Source organism: Culex pipiens, chromosome 3 (genome assembly GCF_016801865.2).
Source record: "Culex pipiens pallens isolate TS chromosome 3, TS_CPP_V2, whole genome shotgun sequence".
Classification (NCBI taxonomy): Eukaryota; Metazoa; Arthropoda; class Insecta; order Diptera; family Culicidae; genus Culex; species Culex pipiens.
Genome location: NC_068939.1, coordinates 151,472,739 through 151,487,558, shown reverse-complemented (window position 1 = coordinate 151,487,558; position 14,820 = coordinate 151,472,739). Strand labels below are relative to the sequence as shown.

The 14,820-nt window shown below is 38.1% G+C and overlaps 2 protein-coding genes across 3 annotated transcripts in view; one reads left to right on the top strand and one right to left on the bottom strand.

The window, feature by feature from the left end:
• Positions 1 to 135: 135 nt before the first annotated feature.
• LOC120420011 (uncharacterized protein C1orf131 homolog) lies at positions 136 to 948 on the top strand. Its single transcript, XM_039582916.2, has 2 exons — positions 136 to 488; positions 548 to 948. Exons 1-2 carry the CDS (start codon positions 258 to 260, stop codon positions 911 to 913), a joined length of 597 nt encoding a protein of 198 aa, XP_039438850.1. The 5' UTR covers positions 136 to 257; the 3' UTR covers positions 914 to 948.
• Positions 949 to 2,700: 1,752 nt separating this feature from the next.
• LOC120420002 (b(0,+)-type amino acid transporter 1) overlaps positions 2,701 to 14,820 on the bottom strand; it is a 72,643-nt gene continuing 60,523 nt past the window's right edge. For both annotated transcript variants that reach the window (XM_039582896.2, XM_039582895.2), the window contains exons 5-11: positions 11,020 to 11,262; positions 9,842 to 10,112; positions 9,552 to 9,779; positions 9,242 to 9,338; positions 9,030 to 9,179; positions 8,800 to 8,968; positions 2,701 to 4,306 (exon numbers count right to left, since the gene is read on the bottom strand). In XM_039582896.2, coding sequence (XP_039438830.1) covers positions 4,236 to 4,306; positions 8,800 to 8,968; positions 9,030 to 9,179; positions 9,242 to 9,338; positions 9,552 to 9,779; positions 9,842 to 10,112; positions 11,020 to 11,262 — 1,229 coding nt within the window. In that variant the 3' untranslated portion in view covers positions 2,701 to 4,235. The remainder of the gene's footprint in view (positions 4,307 to 8,799; positions 8,969 to 9,029; positions 9,180 to 9,241; positions 9,339 to 9,551; positions 9,780 to 9,841; positions 10,113 to 11,019; positions 11,263 to 14,820) is intronic.

Here is a 14,820-nt window from a genome sequence, read left to right as displayed (position 1 = left end):
TAGTCAACAGAACCTTTGAACATAAAACAGCTTTCACTATTCGCCGCTAGATGTCTCACTAGTCACCACCAGGTGGCTCTGCCATCGCCATTTTTGTTTACTTTGTTTGCCTGTCAAAAGCATTGAATCAAACAAAAACAAGCACACAGTTTATTTGTAAACACGCAGGCCAACACATGGCTGGTGAATTCGTTTGATAGAAGAAATCTTTGTGCTTTGTGAAACCTGCAATCAGTTTCAATTTAACTACAGAAACCATGGCGCCGGATTTCATTCCGATTCAAACGAAAGCCTCCCGAGTGAAGGAGGCTTCTTCCGAATTCAGCGTGACTGTTTTCGAGCCCAAAAAAGCCCGAGCCAATCGTCCGAAACTGCCCAAAGTGAAACGACTTGCCCCGGAGGATGACGCCAAATCCGACGATAACGGTGACAGTGATGAGGCCGATATCGATGACATCTTCTCGGATGCCCGCAGGCGAAAGCGGAAGGTTAGTGGTTTGTGAATTTTGCTTTATTTTGGTTGTTAAAGTGTGTTTTCGTTGCCTAGGTTAAGGAAGATCCACAAACGTTCGACATCAGCAGGGCCCGCAAGGAGGTCATCAACTTTGGCATATCCGGCTTTGACAAGGACACAAAACACGAGGCTAAGGTGGCGCTGGCCATCAAGCTGGGAGCGAAAGCGCCAAAGAATCCGTACCGGAACTACAAGGAAATCCTGGAGGAACGGAAGCGCCAAAAAGAGGACACGGATCGGGAGAATCGTCGCCGAAAGGGGCAGAGCTTCGGGGCGGCCAAATCCTTCCAGCAGCACCAGCAGCGGGCGCGGCAGAAGGCCTCCGATCCCGGATCGGTTACGAAGCACTACGGCGTGGTCGATCCGAAGATTGGCGACAAAAAGAAGCGGAAGGGTTGATGGGGTTGAATAAATAATCTAAGAGTTGTTAAAAAGTGTTTTATTTTTGCTTGTCCAAAATGGATAACACGCCTAGTAGTTGGTGCCGACCCTGAGTGATGAGTAGTCAGTTGTTTCGGTCTAAGATCGACTTTTGCAATGATTGTAAATCCATGTTTTACGGGTCACATCTCACCGTGTAGGCGTCATCCATAAAGTACGTCACGCTCTAGGGGGGGAGGGGGGTTGTTGCAAGTGTGACAAGGGGGAGAGGGGGGATACGTGAGACTGTGACGTCACGCTAGACCATTTCTTTAAAACTGAAAATGTAATCAAACACGATTCAAGGCATTAAAAAAGTTGAAAGTGTTGAAAATCTGGCGACTATGATTAATTTTGCGATTAATCGCTGCCTGTGACACCCCACGAATAAGACTGCTGAGAATGGTCTTTATTCTCAAAATGCCACGACTAGCTGTCATTCGTCAAGAGTGCAGTCGATGATTGTAACAACCAATGACTGCTGGCGGTAAATGGGGAAAATTGTAATCAGATCGCAGCAAGTTGACGACTAAACCCAATCATTCAAATTTTTAATCGTCCCTGCCACACCCAGCGATCAAGTGGCAGTCGTGAAAAAAAGATCAAAGCATACTCAGAGGGCCTTTCTTCAGGTAATCATTATTCGCTCGAAGAGATTTTTTTTCAACCTTGTAAGAAACAGAATTTTTGATGATAGATTTAATATGCTACAAAAAACTGTGATGGTGATGGTGATTTCTATCACTACAACATTGAACAAAATAAAAAAAAATCCAAACGCAACCTGTAAAAATAAAAAATAAACTTAACCCATTGAATTCCGAATTTAATAATAAAACTTTTTATAAATCATGCTAAAATTGTAAGAAAAAGATAGTGGGCGGGGGGGGGGGGGTTCGACAAAACGTGACGTACTTTTCGAGGAGGGTTAGAACCAGCGTGACATAGGAGGGAGGGGGGGGGGTTAATTTTGGCCGATTTTAGCGTGACATACTTTATGGATGACGCCGTATTGCATTTGTATGGTAGAGTGACCCTCAGTGGGACAGTTTTGGTTTTAAACTTTAAAAAAGAATTGTTTAAAAGAACTGTATTGTTGCTTGTCCAAGAGCAAAATGTCTGGTATGTAGTTGGTGTCGAACTTGAGTGATGAGTAGTCGACAGTTTTGTCCACAGGTTTATGAGTGATCCCCTATAATTCACTTTTATGAATAACTTTGCACGGGAACGTGCATAACAGGGGCCCAAGAGAATCCAGTAGACAAACCTTTCTCACCAAATATGAACCCGATTGGTTGAAACTAGAGAGTCGGAGTCAGCAAGTTCTGAGAAGTTGGAATCGGCATATTTTGAAACCCTGGAGTCGGCTGGTTTTCAACAACTTTCTATGGGGGTTGTTGAAGTTGGGTCTTTTTGGAGAGCTATAGTCTGTACAGAGCTTTAAATACTAGATATTAAATGGTATGAGGACTTGTGATACTACAACAAATAGTAATTTTTTTGATAAAATATTTTTCTCTTTATTTCCAAATTCACGCTGATTGAGGCATTCGTTTAACTGTCATCGTTTGCTGTATTCTGTTCCCAAACTCAACAAGTACGAGGTTTCACCAATGCAATCCCTCTTTCAGCCCAAGTCTACATTAGAAAACTACTTAAACCTACAGTTTTTCACATTACTTTACACAACATTTCGTTTTCCTTTCCTAGCTAGGCGATTGTGTTTCATTCCTTGCCTTCGGGTTCCGACGTTACAGTTGCGTGTATTTTTTTTTTGTTTTATGTTTATTACTTGTAGACATCACTTGATAGGTTGCAACTAAGTAAAATAAATAAAAAATACTAAGCTAGCGATCCGTCGGCACGGAATGATAGCTCCTTAGTGCACCGATCGGATCGTCAACGAGTATTGTACAAACAAACATTTCAATATCAGTAGTAAAAATATAACAGACGTGGACGTGATCTTTGGTAAGCTCAGCCATATCCACAGCTCTAACTTCTAAATTGTTTAGCTTTTAGTCCCTTTTGGGCGGGAGTTCATGTTTTAAGTTTTCCTTATGAATCCTACGTTTCCCAACCATCGAAACGAATCGATATCGGTTCAACGAATTTCACGAGCGTTTAAACCCGGCTTCCGGGTGGAGTGTGATTTGCTAATGCGAATTTTGGTTTCACCAGCTCCTGCACTAAACTGGTGAAGCAATGATCGTTCCTCAAATCAAGGTTTTGTTTTCCTCATTTACTTTTCTCTTCAAAAGTATTCCCGTTGTGATTGGTAATATAAAAATATTCACGTGTCTTTAGATTAAACACACAGCTTAACTAAACATTAATAAACATTCGAGGAGCGACCATTAGGGAATGATCCGTGCAGCTTCGCTTTTCGAGGCCAATTTATGGGTGGTCCTTATCGACCGAGACGCGATTCAAATTAATCAACCTTGTATTTAGTCAATCTCAATCTTTTGATAATATCACACTTTTTTCCTTCAGTATAAAAAAACATGAACCACGCTTCCACAGGGGTTCTACACATAGACAAAGTACTATTGAACAGTGTTGATGGTTGTTCCTACGTCAAAATAGTGCTACCGCACTTGCATATGGTTACGTTATTGCATCGTTAATACCAGAATAAAGGTAGTGTCATTTGTTTGCCATCTCTCGTTCAAGTAAATCCTACATCTGATCTGCAGCTCGATTAGTCTTGTGTTTTTAAAGGGGTTTTGTTTTGATCGTTTGGATTTCTTACAAAAATAGTCTTTTTGTTCAAATAATGTGTTTGCTTTGATTGGTGTTCTACACTTTTTCCTCTGCTGTGTATATCATTTCCAAAAATGTGAGTTAACGAAAAGCACGTTACGTTCTAATTTCAATAAGTTGTTACTTCGTTTGTTGGTTTGGTTTTGAGCAGTGTTTGTTTTGTGTCTTTACTGTTTGATGGGAACAAAATAAAAACTGTGTGTATGTGTTTGTGTTGCACTTCCGGCTTCGTACTCTGCATGTTCGCTGCTCAGTTGGCACATTCTTCCGTACGTCTCTCGTTACGCTAGTGGCTATCGATCCTAAGATTCATGTATTTTCAAAATATGTATGTATGTATAGCTTCAATCTATTTGCTATATTGCTGTTCAAATTTCCTTCATTGTGATGGGTTTGTTTGCGCTTTTTATTTGCCTAAACAAGCAGTATTGTTACTCTCTGATCTTAAACACGACAATTTGTGGTGATAATTTCAAAAAGCTGTTGATTAAGGTTTGTTTTGCGCGACAATAGTTGGTGTGATCGACGAGCTGTTTCAGTCAAACATTGCCATCGACGTGGTCGGTACAACCTCAAATAGCATTTGGAAGAAAAGGGTAAAGTTGTCTGAAAAGGAAAAAAATAAGAATATTATTGGCAAAGACTCGTGAAAGAACTATTAGATTACTGCATCCTCTTGAAGCTAAAACTGAAGCAATTGCTTTTTCCATACGGTTTGATGATTTTTTTTCCATACAAACTTCAAGACTTATGGAGAAGGGTTCCCGTAATCAGAACGACCAAACAATTCATATTGCAAGTTTGGCCAATACCAAACATCAAGGTTTTTGATACTGGGCATGCAATATATTTAGACAGATATCTTGCCACTCATTTGAAAATGTACAAAATAAACGCTTTAACTTTTAACTTTTTATCCTTTTTTTCACTTTGAAAAATCTAATTAAATTTTATGCAAAAAAAAGCTGAAAATTTCAAAAAAAAAATTTTTTTTTACATTAAAAACGAACTAATCGTTTCCGAAATATCGCGGTTTGAAAATGAAAGCAAATCGAGTGACACTGAGAAAATAGAAGTTTATGCATCAAGTTGAAAAAAAAATGTTTCGGCACCAGCATATTTATCATACGAAGCTCTGCCGAACTTTGCACCAAATTCCATCCATACAACATTTTTTGTAATTCCGAAAAACACCCTTTGAATGGAATCCATGTCAATCCAATGTTTCAATCAAAACAATGTTGAAAAGAATTACATCTCGAAACAAGTGCTAAAAAGTTGAACTTTTCAGCATTTGTTTTGAAAAGTATTTCTCGAATCTGTTATTTTTGGTAGAGTAGGCTGTTTCGTCGTTTTAGAATTACAGGAAAAGTAAGTAGTTTCACGGCGGAATTGTAAAAACATTATTTTTTTTCAAAACGTAAGCTGTATCTCAGCAACCAGCATCCGATTAACAATGTAAACAAGTAAAATTGCAGGAAATTTTTAGAGTTATCGTTTTTACGGAACTCAAACAAAGGGAGAGTGGGGAGACTTGATCCCTCTCTTAACTTCTCACAAAACTATGAACTTTTTGCATGAATTGAATGCTTAAACATAAGGATGACAAGAAAAAATGAGAATTTTGGAAAAAAAAACTTTAGAGATACTCTCTGGTAAGATTCTCTAGGTAAAAATAAGTAACTGTGCAAATTTTAAGCCAAATCAGTTAAGGTATAAGGGTCGCTTTTTATTGTTGAAGTTTATTTGGAGAAAAACAAAAAGTTCAAAATTCCGCCAAAAGGTGGCGTTAAATGTCTCGGATCATTGTCAAGTGTGAGAATCTTGAGTAAAAATTTAAGACAAACAACTTTGTCGAAGACGCCAAAACGGCCCGAGTTAACCCTGATGAGTTATTAGCGATTTGAAGAAGACTTTTTTTGTATAAAACGATTTTTTTTCACCAACTTTAACGATAAAAAAAAACAAACCTTGAACCTTAACTGATTTTCGCAGGTGCTTATTTTTGCTTAAGGAATCGAATCAGGGTCAAGTCTTCCTAACACTTTTTCAAACTTTTGGTTGTAAAAATAGTATGACAATAAATTTAACGTCAAATGCATGAGGGTTTTGTAGTTGATAACTTTATCAGTAAATTTAAGAAAAAAATGTGTAACTCAATCCGAACATTTTTTTAATATCTTTTTGTTTCTTTGTTTTTCACAATCAATATCAGTCAATTTCGCACAACTTTCTACAACAAAGGTAATTTGTTTACCCACATGCTGAAGAGATACAGGCTAGGGATCAAATGTCCCCGGGGATCAAGTCTTCCAACTCTCCCCAATAATTGCTTCCAACTACCGGCAATATATTCTCTTGCGCATGCTTTGGCTTTTCACGTGAATAAAATCCTAAAATATGTAACCATTTACAAAAAAAAACACCCTGAAGCACTTGACGTTTAACCACAGAGAACAGATGTATATCATTGAACAAACAGCATTGAAAAACGTGTGTAAAAATTCAAACCAAAATACGTTGAAAAGAGCTAGGGTGTGCACCATCCACCTAGATAGCGCCACTTACAAAATCATGATAGCCTACAGTAGCAGAAAGTTGGACCATCTAATCACTGCATAAAATATTCCGTACGAACGACATCAGATCAATGTCTGACTGCCCTTCATCAGAGGGTTGCAATTTTACGCGCCAAAGAAGGTAAACAAAACGAAATTGGACATAACATATGTAAAGGAACTATTTCAAGTTGTCGCTTGAAAAATCATTTTTGAATGAATTTTCTGTTATGTTTTCGTTAATATTAATGCATTTTTGCATTATTTTTAGTCAACTGGAATTATACTGAAGTGAATGTTATATTTAAACGAGGTTAACATTTTTTTTATCGAAATGATTGAGCCTTTTTCATTGTTAAGACAAGTGTTCTCAGCCGCGACGGTGGCGCCGCCAAGCGTATCCTGCACACTCTAATTTCTTTGATGCAAGATTGTATGCAACGCATTTTTTTAGTTTACACGGTTTACACACAAGTTAGAGCCAAGATGTACATCTGTTCTCTGTGGTTTAACCCATTCTTGTCGAAGGCTGGCGAATACCGAGCGAGTAGCAAAGGCAAATAATGAACAAAGCCTACCATCCAACACCACCAGCAACGCGTGCAAGAGTGAGTCAGTGATGCCAGGAGACTTCCTTTGAAAACGTTACTTTTTGTTAGTTTAAGAGCGAGTTTTTCACCGATGTGAAACAGGTCGTATCGAGGTGCTTCGATTTGGATGAAACTTTCAGCGTTTGTTTGTCTATACTTGAGATTAACTCATGCTAAATATGAGCCCTCTACGACAAAGGGAAGTGGGGTAAAACGGGCATTGAAGTTTGAGGTCCAAAAAACATGAAAAATCTTAAAATTGCTCGCATTTCCGTAAAACTTCATCAATTCCAACTCTCTTAGATGCATTCGAATGGTCTTTTGAAGCCCTTCAAAATGCGCTATAGACATCCAGGATTGGTTTGACTTTTTCTCATAGCTTTTGCAAATTACTGATAAAAATGGATTTTTTTTAAACCTTAATAACTTTTTGCAACAGCCTCCAACACCCATACTCTCATAGGTCAAAAGTTAGGGAATTTCATGGACTATAAGCCTACGGTATTAACTTTTTGGCCAATCGCAGTTTTTCTCATAGTTTTACGATTTTTCTATAACAAACATTTTACAACGTTAGTTTTTGCCCTGTAGGCCTCCATAGCGGCACTTTTTGGTCTCAATTTTGACATATTCGGAATCCTCAGAAAATTTTACATTAGATTGAGGTGTTGGAATTTTGAGTTTGATTGGAAATATTGCCATTTAGAATTAATTAAAATATTATTTAGCATTTTGTCGGATTATGGGTAAAACAGGTATTCGCCTACTTGATACAGCATTTGACGTATTGAACACAGGGTATGAAAAATCTAACTTTTTTTCATAAATGTTTTATTTAATTATTTTCTTAATCAAATTCATAACTCCAACATCTCAATCTAATGTAAAATTTCCTGAGGATTCCGAATATGTCAAAATTGAGACCAAAAAGTGCCGCTATGGAGGCCTACAGGGCAAAAACTAACGTTGTAAAATGTTTGTTATAGAAAAATCGTAAAACTATGAGAAAAACTGCGATTGGCCAAAAAGTTAATACCGTAGGCTTATAGTCCATGAAATTCCCTAACTTTTGACCTATGAGAGTATGGGTGTTGGAGGCTGTTGCAAAAAGTTATTAAGGTTTTAAAAAAATCCATTTTTAACAGTAATTTGCAAAAGCTATGAGAAAAAGTCAAACCAATCCTGGATGTCTATAGCACATTTTGAAGGGCTTCAAAAGACCATTCGAATGCATCTAAGAGAGTTGGAATTGATGAAGTTTTACGGAAATGCGAGCAATTTTAAGATTTTTCATGTTTTTTGGACCTCAAACTTCAATGCCCGTTTTACCCCACTTCCCTTTGTCGTAGAGGGCTCATATTTGGCATGAGTTCATCTCATGTATAGACAAACAAACCCTGAAAGTTTCATCCAAATCGGAGCACCTCGATACGACCTCTAGAACAAACCGAGCAGAATCTACAAATACTGCCTCTTAATCCTAAAGGTTTATTTCAAATAACATGAACTGGCAGCAACTGAAGGCCGATAATGAAAATTGCGTGGACGACAGGGTATTCTCGTCAAACCAGAATAGACTTTGAAAATATTTTTGTCAAATGCTTGTAAATGAAATAGGAATAGCTTTTGGAATAGTCAAATTAAACAGAAATGTTCACAAAGAGCTGCTCTACTGGTTGGTGTAAGGAATACCCCGGATTATCGAGCATCCTTCAGACACGACCGCTTAGTAGGATGGACACATTTCCTCTAGTTGAAGTTTCCATATAATTCCGTTATATTGGTCTGGGGGGTAAGATTGGGTCATACAAATATGCCGAAATTGTTATGACCCAATGTCACCCCTGATGATGGTAATTTAATTTCGGGGATGGCACAAAAAAATAGGAGATTACAATAATTGCGTGGCAATCCGCGGGTTAACAAACTACTAAAATGCAAACCAACTTACTCATAAACTTTGGATGATAGCCGTAGTGCACGAACGGTATGTAGAAGATGAAACCGGTGAATATAAACAACACTGCATACAGGTACTCAATCTGTGGTTTCTCGATGATGGGCGCTACCACGAGGTAGCCGGAAATGACCATAACCAAAATTGGAATGATAAGTGGAACCTAGAATACGTTCAGTTAGTTAACGATTGTCAAGCATCCCTCTAACGGTAGAACACTTTACTTTGTAGGGCCTCGGGTAGTTGGGTTTAGTGTAACGCATCACGATAAGAGCCAACATCGCGCCACCGTAGAAGATCCACGCCGTGAAGCTGAAGAAGTCGATCAGCGAGTCGATCGTTCCGTAGAGGACCATCGCACCGGCAATCATTGACTGGAAGGCAGTTGAAAGTTTAGCAGCGAATTTCACAATTTGCGTTAACTCGATTAACTTACGTGGAAAATCAGTCCCGGAGCCGGTGTCAGACGGCGCACGTGTACGTACGAAAGGATGTCCAACAGGTGTCCTTCACGGCTTGCGGCAAAGCACAATCTACACATGTGGCGAGAGGCGGGAAAGATAATTGAAACGTCCGTCAGTATAATAACAACAATAAACTACTTTCTACCGCGACGACGACGACGACGACAGAAAATAATCGATATCTTTTTGCTCCGTCGCGCCATCTCTCGTCGCGGTAATTACGACAGGGCATTATTTCCGTGCCAATTGGCACGATGTCCGGCGGCGGCGTGACACACATACCTGCCGGCGGCAAACAGCGTTCCGTTGGCGCTGCCAAATGTGCTGATGGTGACGCTCAGTGGCATCAGCCAGGCCATCGCGCCCAGGATGCGGTTGCCGAACGTGACCGCGACGGCTTCCGACTCGATCATCTCGGTCGGCGACATGGCGGCCAGGTAGGACACGTTGATCAGCGCGTAGCACAGCGTCACCAGCGGGATGCCGATGATGATCGAGCGCGGGAGGTTCCTGGAATGAGGGGTTGTTAGTGCGTGCTACTCACTTTGTCAGTTATCGATTAATGGACTCACTTGCTCGGGTTCTGGATCTCCTCGGTGACGTAGTTGAGGTTGTTCCACCCGTCGTACGCCCACAGGCCGGTGTAGAAGGCGGTCGCGATCGCCCCCAGCGACGGCGTCGGGCCGGTAAATGCATTCTGCAGGTGCTGCGTGTTGCCCTGGAACAGCTTGTAGGCGCCGCCGCAGATGACGATCAGCACCGCGATCAGTTTTGCAGAGGTGAAGACGTTTTGTACAGCCATCCCTAAATTAACGCTATAACAGTTTACAAATAAAATGCTCACTAAGGAAAACGCAACGGAAAAAAACGGACGAGCAGGTGCAGCACAGAAGGTGGGGTTGATGTACGGGCGTCGGTGCGTTGCGTTGCCAAGTAGAAGTAGTTGGTTGTGGTGAGGGGAAGAGAAGAAGAAGAAAAGAACGATCTTAGATTCGTACTGAGCAGACATCCCGGTTTACGAAAGTAACGGTAATAGAACGTGATGGAGATGATCGATGATGAATTTGATGACAGTACTTGATGAGAGGCAGCTGATGAGCCTAGTAGGATGACGACCGGTTTGATCTTGCCTAAGTGCGATCTCGATCAGTCGATAGGTCCTATCGTGATCTCGATCACCTACAGGCACACACACAGAGACACGCGATCACGCACGGAGAACCATCAATATATACAGACAGAAGATACGCAGGGGACACATACACAGTCAGTTTGGTTCTGGCAAGTGTGTGTATTCTGCTTCTACAGGTGAGTTCTCGCGGACCATCAGTCTATAAGAAAAGATCTTTTTATAGCGCTAGGAGATAGCTGATCTTGAGAGTAAAGGACATTTGGAGATTCCCTGCGAGCGATGCTGGCGGAGTCGCCTGCGCTTGTGGTCGTCATGTCCAAACGCCTCATCCCGGGACCACACCACGTCCACGACGGTTCGATGATCGGATGCAACGGAATCACGCCTACTCTCTATTTTATTACAGGGTAAACCGTGATTCTGCAACAGAAAATTAAAAATAGTTCGCTGACGGGTTTCGAAAACCAAAAACAAACAAAACAATTCAACACAACTGATGACGTCGTGAGTTAACGGAAGATGGTTGTTTTGTTTAAATTTAAAATAAGACCTCAAAAACTGTTAGCTTACATCAGACACTCTTTAAAAAACATCCTTTTTCTGTCCAAAGACACTTACCTATCGCCAGTATTGCAACCATTTTCACAACGCTCAAGGGTGGATCGCACTCGGCCACGAAGGCCTCGACGGCGTACTGGGCGAACGAGAGGCAGATGATCGCCATCTGGGACGGCTTCAGGACCAGCGTCGAGACCCAGGAGAACAGGAAGGCGGGCCAGGCCCCGAACGCGTCCATAAAGTATGCCCATTCTGCTCCGGAGGATGTGTTCATCGTGCCTAACTCGGCGTACGCCAATGCACCTGGAAAGATGAGAAAAATTAAATCAATTGCTCAACAACTCATTTCCGTCAATACATTTCCGTCAAAACATCGATATTTTGAAAGCGAATGATTGAGAAGCAACTGGACGCGTGTAAAATGCGTTTAAAACACTTTTTCGTCCATATTTATTTGTATTTATATTTTATGTATTTAATTTTTTGTTTCATTCGGTACAAAACGCATTTTCAATATTTTCGGTAGTAAATTTGGATTTTTTTTCTATTCATGCTAAAAAAATCGATTTGGTGATAACAAAAGTTGATCTTTGAAAAAATCAATTTTTGATAAATTTTGAATAAAAAAAATCACTTAGCCGTTAATTTATATACATTTTATAAAAAGGTATTGAACTTAATTCAACAAACATTTCAAAGTGAATTTCTCAAATGAAACATACAAAGTAACCTTACCTAAGGTCAATTTGACGACATAAATTCAATTTTGCACACTTTTAGGCTGATATTTGTAAGAAACAGAATGACTGTCAAAGTCACCTCGGTTTTAAAAATAACAATTTTCAACTAAACTTTTTTTAAAAAGCCTAATTGAAAAGAACTTTTTTTTACAAACGCACATGGACATTGTGTGGCCTACCTCAGTACATGTTTAAAAAATGAAAATATTGAGAGACCGTTAGAATGATATTTGAAAAATAAATAGATTTAAGGTACATGTTTAATCTCTATATTTATTTTATAAGTTTAAATTTTCCCAAAAAAATTGTTTAAGTTATATTTTGACTAGTATTTTGAAAGAAGCTCAGATATTTTTTTCGATAAATTTTTTGTCTTCTTCAGATCTGATTTTTATAAACTAATGATTGCAAAACGACTAAACTAGTGTAAAATGAATTTTAACACATTTTTTTGCTGCTGTTTTTGCCAGAGCCGAGGAGCAAAAACTTTTAAAAATAATTGCATCGGCCTTACTAAATAAATGTTATTTTGATTCTCTGTAATAACCATTTTACTTTGAATTTTGCTCCATAATATAATTTTTGAACATTAAAATCTGACCTTTTTAAGAATAATTTAGATGTTTTCAATGTCATGTAAATTTTTTTCACGTGGAAATTTAGAATTTAAAATCTTTTGTTTTATTTTAAATACATTGTTTCAGATTATATTTAAAAAAAAAAAAAAACGAAACTATTGGCACTACGCCCCCCGGGGCATGGCCTTCCTCTAACGTGGGATTTCTGCTCCAGCGCCTCTGACGAGACAGGAGAAACCGGGACCGACGTTTTACTTCACCATCCGATAGAAGCTCAGTGGATAAGGCGGGAATCGAACCCGCGTCTCATAGCATCATCGGGATCGGCAGCCGAAGCCGCTACCCCTGCGCCACGAGACCCACGATTATATTATATTATATTTATGCCTCTTGATTTTTCACTTTTTTGTAGATGAAAACTTTTAAAAATAGTTTTCATAGGGCAATATCATTCATTTTGGCTAGACGGAATCACCGTAAATTTTGTTGCGTCCGCCTCGGGATTCGAATCGGTGACCTCTGGATTGTGAGTCCAGTGCGCGGTCCAATTGATCCACACAGCCAGACAAGACTGCTAAATATTGTTTTCATATGGAATTCAATAAAATGTAAAATAGATCACGTAAATTTGTTATGCTTTATAAATCGAATATTTTGATACAATTTTGTGAAGCCTGTGATAAATCAGTTTTGCAAATTTCACTCAAAATTTTAGTTTTAATTCTATTCGGTAGATAATGTTATATTAACAACATTCTTAAGTAATTGAAAATAAGCAAGAAGTTTATAATATTTTACACTTTTTAGCATTTTACACGTTCCGTGTTTTGTGTTTCAGAATCAAGGTCCCCGTGAAAATTGCTTTTTTTGAGCGTGAAAAATCACTAGCCTAATAATTATTGAAAGATATACAACAAAAAACTAATATTCTACCACACTTTGAATTGTATTCCGAATATGTTTAGAAATATAAATTGAATTCAAACATCATCAAAAACAAGCTGTAACATAATCTTTGCAAAGGAGTTCAGAGCAATTCTCTGAGATTTCGGTCATTCGATTTTTTTTGTATTTTTTAATCCGGCTGAAACTTTTTTGGTGCCTTCGGTATGCCCAAAGAAGCCATTTTGCATCATTAGTTTGTCCATATAATTTTCCATACAAATTTGGCAGCTGTCCATACAAAAATGATATGTGAAAATTCAAAAATCTGTATCTTTTGAAGGAATTTTTTGATCGATTTGGTGTCTTCGGCAAAGTTGTAGGTATGAATATGGACTACACTGAAAAAAATTGATACACGATAAAAAAAAATTTGGTGATTTTTAATTTAACTTTTTGTCACTAAAACTTGATTTGCAAAAAAACACTATTTTTAATTTTTTTCATTTTTTGATATGTTTTAGAGGACATAAAATGCCAACTTTTCAGAAATTTCCAGAATGGGCAAAAAATCTTTGACCGAGTTATGATTTTTTGAATCAATACAGATTTTTTCAAAAAATCGAAATATTGGTCGCAAAAATTTTTCAACTTCATTTTTCGATGTAAAATCGAATTTGCAATCAAAAAGTACTTTAGTGAATTTTTGAAAAAGTGCACCATTTTCAAGTTATAACCTTTTTTAGGTAACTTTTTTGAAAATAGTCGCAGTTTTTCATTTTTTAAAAATAGTGCCCATGTTTGCCCACTATTGAAAAAAATATTTTTGAAGAGCTGAGAAAATTCTCTATATTTTGCTTCTTCGGACTTTGTTGATACGACCCTTAGTTGCTGAGATATTGCCATGCAAAGGTTAAAAAACATGAAAATTGATGTTTTCTAAGTCTCACCCAAACAACCCACTATTTTCTAATGTCGATATCTCAGCAACTATAGGTCCGATTCACAATGTTAATATATGAAACATTTGTGAAATTTTCCGATCTTTTCGAAAAAAATATTTTCAAAAATTCAAAATCAAGACTAACATTTCAAACAGGCCAAACATTCAATATTACGCCCATTTGAAATGTTAGTCTTGATTTAAAATTTTTGAAAGTATTTTTTTCGAAAAGATCGGAAAATTTCACGAATGTTTCATGTTTCAACATTGTAAATCGGACCTATAGTTGCTGAGATATCGACATTAGAAAATGGTGGGTTGTTTGGGTGAGACTTAGAAAACATCAATTTTCCTGTTTTTTAACATTTGCATGGCAATATCTCAGCAACTAAGGGTCGTATCAACAAAGTCCGAAAAAGCAAAATATAGAGAATTTTCTCAACTTTCCAAAAATATTTTTTCCAAAAGTGGGCAAACATGGGCACTATTTTTAAAAAATGAAAAACTGCGACTATTTTCAAAAAAGTTACTTAAAAATGGCTATAACTTAAAAACGGTACACTTTATCAAAATTTCACTAAAGTACTTTTTGATTGCAAATTCGATTTTACATCGAAAAATGAAGTTGAAAAATTTTTGCGACCAATATTTCGATTTTTTTTAAAAATCTGTATTGATTCAAAAAATCATAACTCGGTCAAAGATTTTTTGCCCATTC